The sequence below is a fragment of the Eschrichtius robustus genome, chromosome 10, assembly GCF_028021215.1.
Source record: "Eschrichtius robustus isolate mEscRob2 chromosome 10, mEscRob2.pri, whole genome shotgun sequence".
In the NCBI taxonomy this organism is placed as follows: Eukaryota; Metazoa; Chordata; class Mammalia; order Artiodactyla; family Eschrichtiidae; genus Eschrichtius; species Eschrichtius robustus.
Window position 1 is genome coordinate 80953616 of NC_090833.1, and position 11355 is coordinate 80964970.

At 46.5% G+C, this 11355-nt stretch overlaps 1 protein-coding gene across 5 annotated transcripts in view; it reads left to right on the forward strand.

Annotated features, from left to right (window-relative positions):
* NFX1 (nuclear transcription factor, X-box binding 1) overlaps window positions 1-8220 on the forward strand; it is an 84615-nt gene extending 76395 nt beyond the window's left edge. For 3 of the 5 annotated variants that reach the window (XM_068552113.1, XM_068552115.1, XM_068552116.1), the window contains 5 exons: window positions 2364-2462; window positions 3064-3130; window positions 4230-4375; window positions 5055-5159; window positions 6358-8220. In XM_068552113.1, coding sequence (XP_068408214.1) covers window positions 2364-2462; window positions 3064-3130; window positions 4230-4375; window positions 5055-5159; window positions 6358-6430 — 490 coding nt within the window. In that variant the 3' untranslated portion in view covers window positions 6431-8220. The remainder of the gene's footprint in view (window positions 1-2363; window positions 2463-3063; window positions 3131-4229; window positions 4376-5054; window positions 5160-6357) is intronic. The other 2 variants (XR_011075105.1, XM_068552114.1) reach the window with 2 other exon arrangements.
* Window positions 8221-11355: the final 3135 nt, after the last annotated feature.

The following is an 11355-nucleotide window of genomic DNA, read 5'->3' on the forward strand; positions in this document are numbered from 1 at the left end:
TTCTTGTAACTTATCTTTCTTTGAAAATTTTTCAAGATAAAAAGTGAAGCAGAAACAGACAAATGCAGTCAAAGTGCAGTTTTGTTTTACCTAGAAGTTTGACTTTCAACAGTTGTTAACAATACCTCTTTTAGGTGGCTAAATGTATAGAAGGTAAAATGATGATTAATAGCACTGCCCAAATTTCCCTTGGTTTGACCCTTATGGTAACTTTGTAATAACTGCTATTCAAAACTCTTGTCCCTTAAGAACTGTAACATTGTTCTCCACTCCAAAATGTGAACTAAGAGTCCTGAATGTTCAGAAAAGCTGTGATGAATACACAGAAGGTCTCAAAAACATGGAAATGCACCTTTGTGTAGTTGAGACAGTATTGCATTGTAGTTAGAGCCAGCCAGAGCTCTAGCTTAGATTGCCCAGATTTGAATCCTAGCTTCACAAATCAATTAGCAATGTGACCATGGGCAAATCACATTATCTCTCCAAGCCTTAATTTTCTTAAATATTTGGGGAAATGGTGACAATAATAGTACCTACCTCCCTGAGTTGTTATGAGGATTATACATTAAAATTAAAGAAGATATACATAAAACTCTTGGCACAAGCCTAAACCATAGTAGATGCTCGGCAAATGTCAGTTATTGATTAGAACTAGCTATTTCTGAAAGCCTTTTGAATTTCTCCTCGATCTTTGAATGATCACATAATGACCCTTTACGTAAGGATTCTTTCTTAAATACTCACAGACCTAAGAAAAAAAGAAAGAAATGTGAATTTGAAAGGGAAAATGCCATCTAAACTTGCAAATAGGGACCTCCCTGGTAGTCCTGTGGTTAAGAATCTGCCTTCCAATCCAGGGAACATGGGTTCAATCCCTGGTCGGGGAACTAAGATTCGCACACGCCATGGGGCAACTAAACCTGCATGCCGCAGCTAGAGAGAAGCCCACGCACTGCAACTACTGAGCCCGTGTGCTTTGGAGCCCACGCATCACAGCTACTGAGCCCGCGCGCTCTGGAGCCTGCGCACTGCAACTAGAGAGAATCCAACAACGAAGACCCAGCACAGCCAAAATAAAAAATAGATAAATAAAAAATAAAGTTGCAAATATATGCTCCATTGCAAAAATGAAAAACTGGCTGGCCATATTCATCCCACAGACTGATGTTTTATTGGTGTTTGTGTTTGAATTAGTGTCCAACCAATCAAAACATCGAAATATCTCCCCCCTAGGAATTCTCTTAAAAATTTGAAAATTAAACCTCTATTAAAAAATTAGAAAATCTAGCAACAGTAAACCAAATTCTTATGGGCATGAAGCATGTAAGAGAACCCTATCTCTGTGTAAAAGAAAATTGTACTAAGTGCTAAGCTGAATTTTATCTATCTTTAAAAACAAACAAACAAACAAAAAAATGACATACATACCTGGATGTTGGTGAGGTGACACGAAGCTCACATACTGCTGGTCAAAACAGAAGCAGCACTGTGGAGCCCTTAGACCATGATGATCAAGGGTCTGATGTCCATACCATTTAACCTAGTTATCCCACACCTTGGAAACATTTTCCAGAAAAATAATCTCAAAAGCTTTTTGTTCAGAGATATTGTGTTACTTATAATATTGAGAAACTGGAGAACTGTTGAAGAAACCTAAATGGGATATAAAAAATTTTTTTTAATAAATTTTAAAAAACGAAAAAAGAAAAAGAACAAAACAAGAAAAAACAAATAAACAAAAGAAACCTAAATGGGGACTGTTTAAGTAAAATGTGGGATGTATATAATTAGAAGATTATGCAGCTATTAATACAGGGAGTGTGGAAATCAAATAGTAATATGAGAAATGCTAATCACATAATAAGGTGAAAAAAGATTCAAAGTTTTATATACACTGATTGCAACTACTTAAAATTACAGAGGAAAAATCTGAAAGGAAATACATTAAAAATAATGCAGAGCTTGTGTTGTAAATGCAATTCTTTATTTTCTAAAGTGATATTAATTTTAATATTATCTGTCTATGTATCTGATGTTTAGGTGAAACCTCAGAGGAAGTCATCCCCCACTGACCATCCCCAGTGCTTTCCCTCCCTCAGCCTTCTCTTCACCTAACAATCTAAGTCCCCAGTATCAGCCTACAGCTTGCTCAGAACCATCTAGATCTGTCTTATTTTTTTTGTTCTTTGAAGACAATTCAATATCTTGTCCCAAGTTGTTCTTATTCTCCTTAATAATTAGGTTTATTGAAATGAGATCATTAACGTATAAAGAATTTAGGACCTGGTGGGCACTCTGTTACTATGAGATAGTTTTCCTCCCCCTCCTTTCCTTTCATTTACTTACTTCTCTCTCACTTTCAGGCGATTAGCAGAGGCATTTCATATCAGTGATGATTCTGATCCTTTCAACGTACGTTCTTCAGGGTCAAAATTCAGTGACAGTTTGAAAGAAGATGCTAGGTATGTAAGTTGTTACCTACTTTCTTAATTGTGACTTACCAGAGTGTTTGATTTTTTAAGATGTAGTAACTAATATGCAGTCCTCTGTGATTGAGCCAGTTTATATATCTATAAGGGATTATACGATGTTTAATAAAAATCCTTCTCTTGGTGTCTCAAAACTGTCCCATTGAAGAATTGAACTTGGGGAGAAAGAGTGTGTGTGTGTGTGTGTTTGGGCCCTGTGGTAGGAGTCGGGACCCCCCAAGGGCTGGACTAGCCTGAATTGAAGGATCTCTGGCTGCATTCCACCTCTGTCTGCCCAGGTCTTAATCACATGGGTGGTCCTCACTTGGGTGGTAAAAAGTCTTATTTTCCTCCAGTCTCCTGGCCCTCTGGTGGCTAGTTCTCCTTCCATCTTCCCTTTTCTCATATTTGTTTTCTTACTTTCTCTTCCTTTGTTCCATCACATTCAACCTTCTGTTATCTGACAGTTCCTGACCTCTGCAGGTTTTCTGCCCACATTGTCCACTGCCTGCACTTTACAGACAGAGGGTGGGTAGAAGGGATTCTCAGAAGATCAGAACCAAATGAAATTAACTGTGGTTATTTCTCATTTCAGGAAGGACTTAAAGTTTGTCAGCGACATTGAGAAGGAAATGGAAGCCCTTGTGGAGGCCGTGAATAAGGTTGAAGTCAAAACATCCAGTTGTACATGTCTCTAAGGCCAGCTTGATAAAAAAGTCAAGTCCCGGAAACACTGTCGGTATAAAGTAGTTACAGGAAAAAGTCACAGCTGCCTTGAGGATCCTTATCTCTCCCAAAAGTCCATACATTATAACATCCATGGAAACCCTGTCCTGGTTCAGAAAAGATACTGCAATAATATTAAATGTAAATAAAAATCCTAGCTCCGTGCCTAAGAATGGGTGAAGAAACTCTGGATGATGGGGATTCAGTAGGGATACTTAGGAAGACATGCTCGGTCCTCAGATCTCTGAAGGGCTGTTGTATAATGGGACACACTGGTTCTTAGTACCCCAGAGGCAGGAGAGAAACCGTTGGGCGAGGATAAAAAGTTGAATGGGTAGTGGCACAGACCCCTTCAAGAGAGTGAAGCTGTCCTGGAGGCAGCCAGCCCCTCGGTGGCTCCCTCTTCATTCAGGGGCCTGTGGGTGAGGGTGAGGTGGCTACTTTAGCTCCGCATCTTGTGAAGATGGGTTTCCTTCCCGCCATCTCCTCATCCCCTTCCCTTCTGTTCCCTCTTCCCAGCAGGATACTAACACAAAGGAGAAAATGGAATCATCGTTCCCCTCCTAATTAGGAAGCCTGAGCAAATGTATTTCTGTGCTTGCGTGTCTGTATCTGTACACTCATGATTTTTAGCGTAAATGTACTTTTTATAGGAAGTGAGATTTTCTTGTTTATAAGTCCTCAATTTATTTAGTCATTTCTTGGGAACATCACTCACTCCCCTGTTACGGGCCCCACAGGAGGAACCATTGCACTGTCCGTGTAAGTCTCAGTTTACTTGCCTTCTGTTCCTCTAACCCCGGCCAACTGCTACCATGTGGCTCACAGAGGAGATGAAGGAAATGCATCAGCCCTCATCCTCCCACACCCTCGGCTTGCTTAGCAGTCAGTGAAATGCTGTGTGCTGTGGGCCTTCAAAACTCAGCTGTCTCTGTATTGACCCAGGCTGTTCTGGGATGGTGGGAAGGACCTCTGTGGACATATCCTGTTTTCAAGATGATTTTTATCAATCAGTCATCTTTTCCCTCAATACAGGGAAAGAATAGTAAGAAGAGCCACTGCTTCCCTCCCATGAACAGAGACCACCGCCGGATCATCCACGACCTGGCCCAAGTGTACGGCCTGGAGAGCGTGAGCTATGACAGTGAACCGAAGCGCAACGTCGTGGTCACTGCGGTCAGGTGGGTGAATCTTGCCATTACAGAAGGAACTGCTCGGTGGAGCAAGCTGGACCTGGGAAACAGGGCTGGTCAATATTTGCTTTCCTTACTTCCTTCCTTGGAAGATGAAGTGGAAGGTCTGCCTCTGGGCCAGCCATTCTGACTGATCTAAAGGTCCAAACCAGAAAGTAAAGCCCATGCCTCAGTCCTCAGGCCAGACACACCTAAAGGATACAATCCACGTCAGACCCTGAGGGCCTGGAGTGGGTACCTGCCCATCACATCTGTCCCTTTTTCCCTTGTATCCTCCTGGCGTGGTGGAAACAGAAAGAATGCTGACCTGTGACTCAAGGCATCCTCTGTAAACAGTGTTTGCCATTAGAGGAAACCAAGGCAGTAGTGTGGGCCAGGAGGGGACAGTAGGACCTAAGATCACTGTCAGAACCAGGGGGAGTCGGAAGAACCTCCCAACAAAGAAAACTCAAGTGTGAGACGAGAGGAAGCAGGTAGCAGGCCCAGCAGAGGTGGGTGAAAGGGACAAGGGTTAAACAAAGTTGACCATGCCTGAGAGGAGACGGGTCATATCAGAGAGTGTGCTACGCAGCGTCACAGTGAAAATCTCGGACTGCATTTCCAGCTGTCTGCCTCTCTCCGCAGACAGTTCTAACTTTTCAATACATTGTGTTCTTACTTTTATCAGAGGGAAGTCTATTTGTCCTCCTACCACGCTGACAGGTGTACTTGAAAAGGAGATACAGTCACGGCCTCCACCACCGATTCCTCATCACAGACATCAGACAGACAAGTAAGGATTCTTCAGCTGCTTTCCAAAGAGCGCTGTCTGTGCAGAGAAGCCAGCAGGGGCTGAACTGCCCTGGGCTGCACCAGCCATTGGCGGCCTCCTTGGGCCTGGCTTTGGGGTGCTGTGTTCAGATATATAAGGTTTGACTGAGATGTCGGACACATACGTTCATTCCAGAGGGGTCCCAAGTTTGATGTCTGTAACGCCCACTTCCCCTCCAGGGGGCACAGTCACTGGCCGTAATTTCCGCGTTGTAGGTGGTGACACTGGGAAATGGATTCAGTCTGTCACACCAGATGATTTAGGAACCTCATGTGGTCCACAGCAGTTACTCTGGGGATGGAAGTGGGATTCTAGGGGGCGGTTGACCGTGAAGGGGGGAACTTTCATGTTTTGCTCTGTCTGCTTATATATGGTTTGAAGCATTTTTACAACAAAAACATATGTTCGTGATTTAAAGAGAAAAGAAAACCACATTGGCAGGCAGCAAATCTGGCAGGTGTTTTCTCAGACAGGAGCAGAGAGGGGTCTTCATCCTTCCTTCCTTTCCTCTCCCTTCCCAGGAGGGGGCCGGCTGCCCTGCTGTGACAAAGCCACACTGCTGGAAGTTGCTGGGAAACACAGTGGGGTCTCTCCTAGCAGTACCTCCTACACAGAACCTCTGGGTAGGGAAGTTTGCAAGGTCACCATGAGCGTCCTAGCCATCTGTGTTCCCCTGGAACTGGACGGGACAACTAGGTGTTGCCCACTGGGCACAGCCTCAGCCAGGAGCACCTGGGGCCGTGTAGCTCCCCAGCACCAGCCCCGCTCTAGCCCTGGAAGCAGGCGGCCTGGACTCCCAGCAGCACAGGCTGCGTTTCCTCACGTTACTCCACAGCTGTGTCCAGTACCACCTGGGGGACGTAAAGTTACTGGCCTGCTTATCACATGCTATCTTTTTTTTTCCTTTGCTTGCTGTATTTTTTTTTTATAAGACTTAATTGTGGAAAATTTTTAGAGTAAAGAGAATGGTATTAATATAATATATTAATATAAACCCCTGTGTGCCCATCACCAAATTTCAACAGTTACCAGCTCATGTGGACCCCACTGTCTTATCAAAGCTTCACACATGGTAAATCAGCTGATCCTGAACTTTCCAAGACCTGAATCTGTTTCCCCCAAGCAAGAAAAGGTTGATCATTCTGTGTTTGCTTTTCAGGAATCCTGGGAGCAGTAATTTACAGAAAATAGCCAAGGAGCCAGTAATTGACTACTTTGATGTCCAGGACTGAGGCGATCAAGATGCACTTAGAAAAAAGAATGATTAGGTGGGGTGGAGACTCTTGCCAGCAGATAAATCATGCTTGTTCCCAACTGCCTGGTGGACTCAGAGCTCACATACTGTCTTGAACTGATACATCCAAAGCATGAGTGTGTCAGAAATCCCCTTGTCCTCTCTTCTGTCTGTATAAAGTGTTTCAGTATGTCTCTAACTAGACGGTCACTAGTGATTCAGTCGTATTTGCAGAGGCTCCTCACACCACCACCGTGATCGCTCTGATGGTTGGGGGAACATTGGGCTTGATTCAGTCAAACCAGAATTTTAGCCTGAAAATGTCCCTTAGTCATGGTCTCAGTTGTCCCAGTTATCCATCCTCCTCCTGAAAATGCCTGCAGCATCAGGTGCACCTCGTTTTTTTAATTCAAAGTGATCACTATCTTTGGAAAGACATAGGCTAACTTCTCAATCCAAAATACCAAACATTGAATTGGTACACCACAGCTGGAATCACACATGGGGTTAAACCCAGCTGTCTTAGCTGAGTCTTTTGTCCAGAATTCTCGTAGGTCTACCGAGCTGAACTTGTTTTAGTGGTCCTCAGTACCATCAGTTCCAGACCTAGGAGAGGGGTCGGGAGACTTTACAGAATTCCGTCTTCTGGAGTCCGGGGGAAGGCGCCTCATAGCACATCGCTGAGCCTGTGTGGTGACAGACAGGTTAGCCTATCCATTGTGGTGGTGGAGGACATAGAGCGAGCTCCTCCTTCCAGCGGGTTCACACTGCAGCCTCTGCGTACTGACCAGTGCAGCCCGAACTCCTCCTCTCTGGTTGAGAAAGAGTCTCTGGGACACTTAACCTTTCCTCTGTTGCTTTCTCCCAGGCCTGCAGCAGCCGTATTGGCTTTCCCTGTCTCTGAGCTCTGGACCTCTGTTTGAATATTCAAAAAACCATGTGGACAGTCCAGGGCTTATGCCAGCAGCCCACTGGAGGCATTCTTCAGGCTCCTTTTAAGGCAGGTACATCAGTAGTTACATTCGTTTGGCTCTCTGTGCATTGGCACCTCTCCAGCATGGAGGCCAGACTTCCAACAACTTCCTTCTGCTCCAGAACAAGCCACAAGCCCCAGAGCAACAGAAGGAGAATTGAGAAGTGACATCACAAACCTGGCACTTAATTTTACTAGGAAGAGCAGGGCTGCCCTTTGGTCCTGACCCAGATGATCTGCCTTGAAGGGCATGATGTACAGCAATGGGAACAGGTGACTGGAGGGAAGAGACGGAGAGCTACAAAACCACCTCTAACTGAGCCCGTTTAGCAGAGGGTCAGTGGCACCACACCCAACAGGAAGCTCATGAGCATCTGTTACTTCTTTCAAGCAGTGAGTTCAGTGGGTGAACTGTACATTGAGAGCATCTCAAAATCAGCAGGAAGCAGGAGACCTGATCTCACATTTCAGCTCTGCCACGTAACAGCTTGCGGCTGCTTGGTGGAGTGGCGATATCACCTAACTCACCAGGGTTGTGAGGATTAAATGAGATAACGTACATGGAGGTGCCTGGTCTGTTATAGGTGCTGAAAGTTTATAGTAGCTGGAAAATATATAGGCATCTTCTTTCTCCATAATACCAGCCAAGTGAAAAATTAGAATGCTAAGCAGGGCACTTCCGGTGAATGCTTGCGTCCCTACCAGCATGTGCTAGGGCTGTGGGAAACAGACATGGCCTGTTCTTTTACAGTTAGTAATCCAGTGGGGGATACATACCTGAACAAATAAAATGAAATGGTTTGGACTGGCACAAATAGGTCATTAGTCTGTTTATTAAAAGCTGAAGGGCTGTACCAGGAGTTTTTTGTGGCATGCTAGGAACGGCTTAGCCCTCATGCTTAGGGGAAGGACCCCTGAATGGGGAACAAAAACAGAAGGAAGCATTTGAGCTGAGTCTTGAGATGGTAGACTGCCATTTGGAGGAGAGAGGCATGCTGAGTAAAGGTAAAAGGCATGAAGCCCGGGGCTGTGGTTTGTGGGAGGTTTGAGGAAGGATTAGTTGTCCAGAGTGGGCAGACAACTGGAGAGACGGTTGTTAAGCTGGAGAGGTGGACGGGGGTCAGTTTGTAGAGAGCCACAGGGAGCCACTGAAGGATCCTAAGCAGAGAGCAGCATGGCTGGATTGATGACCTAGGACAGGAGTTGGCAAAGGTTTTCTGTAAAGGGCCAGATACTTTAGACTTTGTGTTGTGGCCACCCAACTCTGCCACCGTCGTGTGCACACAGCCCCAGACAGTACCTGAGGGGATGAGCATTACTGTTGTGATAACACTTTATAGACACCAAATCAGAATTTCATTGAACTTTTACATGTCCCAAAATAATTTTATTTTTTTCCAACCTTTTAGAAATTAAAAAAAAAAAAACATTCTTAGCTTGTGGGTTGTTCAAAAACAGGCTAGATTTGGCCGTGACCTTAGTTTGCCCACCCTGTTCCTAGAGCTGTTACTCAGGCAGAGTGTGTAAAAGGGATTGGAGGGCTAACTTTGAGACAAGAGACCCAGCCAAGAGCTGCCAGAGTGATCCAAGTGAGAGGAAGAGGGTGGTGGGAGTTGGTGCTGCAAAGAGGGAAGAGGTTCAGGAGATCCAGGAGGTAGGATAGGCTGCCAGGGTTCAGCAGGGAGCTAGCCCCCCTTGGATCACCAAAGGGACCTCAGACCCCTCAGCAAAGGGAAGCTGTTTCTCATGTGTTTGGTGGATTCTTCACTAAGCAGTGGCCTTAGACAAAATTTTACACATCAAAGTAAATTACATTTAGTGTGAGCTAAAGGAAAAGTCACCTCCACCCCTTAACGTGGAGGGAGCCAGTGGGCATCAGGACCCCACTTTTGCTCCCTAAGAATCTGGTGGTATCTTCCTACCCCTCCAGCCCCACAGTCTCCTCCAACAGGAGTTTCTTCATGGGGCCAGAGCTTTCCAGAGGCCAAGTTCTTAACTCTGGAATTCCCTCTGGCTTGTCTAGCGGGGCTGGCTCCTCTCAACAGTGGTACAGTCTGGCGTGTGGTGGGAGGTTGTGTGCAGGAAGGAGATGAAAGCAGCCCTCCTAGTTGCAGGGTCTGTGTGAAGCCGCTCTGGATCCTGTCCTGGACAGGGCCTGGCCAGGCTGGGGAAGAGGCCAGGGGAGGGGAAGAAGGAATGTCAGTCTTGTGGGGGAGGTGCAGAGTCTCAAACAGTGGGTCCTGAGGTTTAGGTCTGGGGGAGTCCTTGCCATGTGGTGCTGGCCTTGCTTCATGCCTGAGAGCCTGGAGATCTTGTTCTCTAAGGAAAACCTACCGGTGTGCCTCCTCTTCCAGAACTGGGGAGGGATGGCCAGGCCAGGCCAGAGCTCCTTCCCCTTCACGGACCTGCCTTCTTCATCAGTCCCCTCACTCACACACCTGCCACGTGGTCAAGCCTCTGGAGCCTGTCCCAGGACTGTCTCTCAGGGCGTAGGGAGGGAAGGAACAGAGCAGTCGTGAAGCTGCTGGGGCATTCAGTCACCTCCCCCCTTACCCCCCACCCGCCCCCCGCCTACCCCAAGCCTGCCACATGGGTGAGGGAGTGAGGGGTCTTCACCTACCCACACTTTCCCAAGAATTTCTAATAGAAGAATAGCTTCTAATACACCAAGCACTGTGCTCATCTCTTTTACTCCTCAAAGCCCCATAAAGTATGTATCCTTATTTTCCCGATGAGGAAACCGAAGGTGGGAGAAGTTAGATCACTTGCCCAAGACCACTCAGTGAGTTGGGGATCTGAAATTCCTACCAGGTCTGACCACAAGACCTGTGTCCTCCCCACTCCCTGGGCAGAGCAGTGGCAGCTCACACAGCTCATTCTGGAGTCACTAAGACTGCGCGGCCCAGCAGGTCAGGACAAGTGGGAGGGAAGCCTATAGCATGTCCCAGTGTAGAGAAGACCCCCAGAAGATGAGACCTTTTCCTACGGTGGCCACGAGGGGGCAGTGTGTATCCCCAAACCAGGAGCCTGGGCATGGGGCGAGGGAAGTACTTACACTTTGCCTCAGGAAAACACTCTTCAAAACTTTTTAGATGAGTTTATAACCGATATCTTTTAAGTTTATCACCTTTTCATCTCTTTTTTAATACTGTTTTTTCTCTGCTTATTGATAGACACAGTATAGGCACAGGAGGAAAAACATCCCAGGCAGAGGGAGCAGCCGTGGTGAAGGCTCAGTGGTAGAAACATGCCATGCACCTTCAAGGAACAGCAAAGCCACCAGGCCAAAAGGGAGTGAATAAAGGAGAGAGCAGCAGGGGCCTTGAGGTCATTGGAGGGCTTCGGGCAGAGGAGTGAATGCTAAGATCTGGCTCATTTTTGGAAAGGATCATCCCAGCTGCTGTATTGAGACTAGACTGTAAGGCTGAGTCAGAGCAAGCGGAGAGGCTGGGAGAGCAGTCAGAAGACCACTGCTGTAAAGCTGAGAGGTGGTTGGATTCTAGGTGCGATTTGCAAATAACACCTATAGGATTTGCTGACGGCTGGGATGTGGCGTGTGAGAGGAGCAGAAACGACTTCAAAGTTTTGGGCCTGAGCAACGGGAAGATTGAATTTGCCATTTACTGGGATAGGAAAGAGTGTGGGAGGAGCAGGCTTGCAGGACGAAAATCTGTCCAGTAGGCGGTTGTCTGTGGGAGTCTGAAGCCTGGAGACAGGATTGAGCTGGAGATCTCATTTGGGGAGCTGTTGGCATATAATGGTATTTAAAGGCTGGTGAAATCATTTTGGGAGGGAGGGTGAAAGAGAAGAGGTCCAAGGATTTTGCCCTGGGCACTCTGTCATCCAGAGGGCAGGGAGCTGAGGACAGGGCAGGAATCAGAAATTGCCAGAGCCAGAGCTGGGGCCTGAAGCTGCAGGACTCAGTGATACGGGGAAGTGCTGTGGAGTGA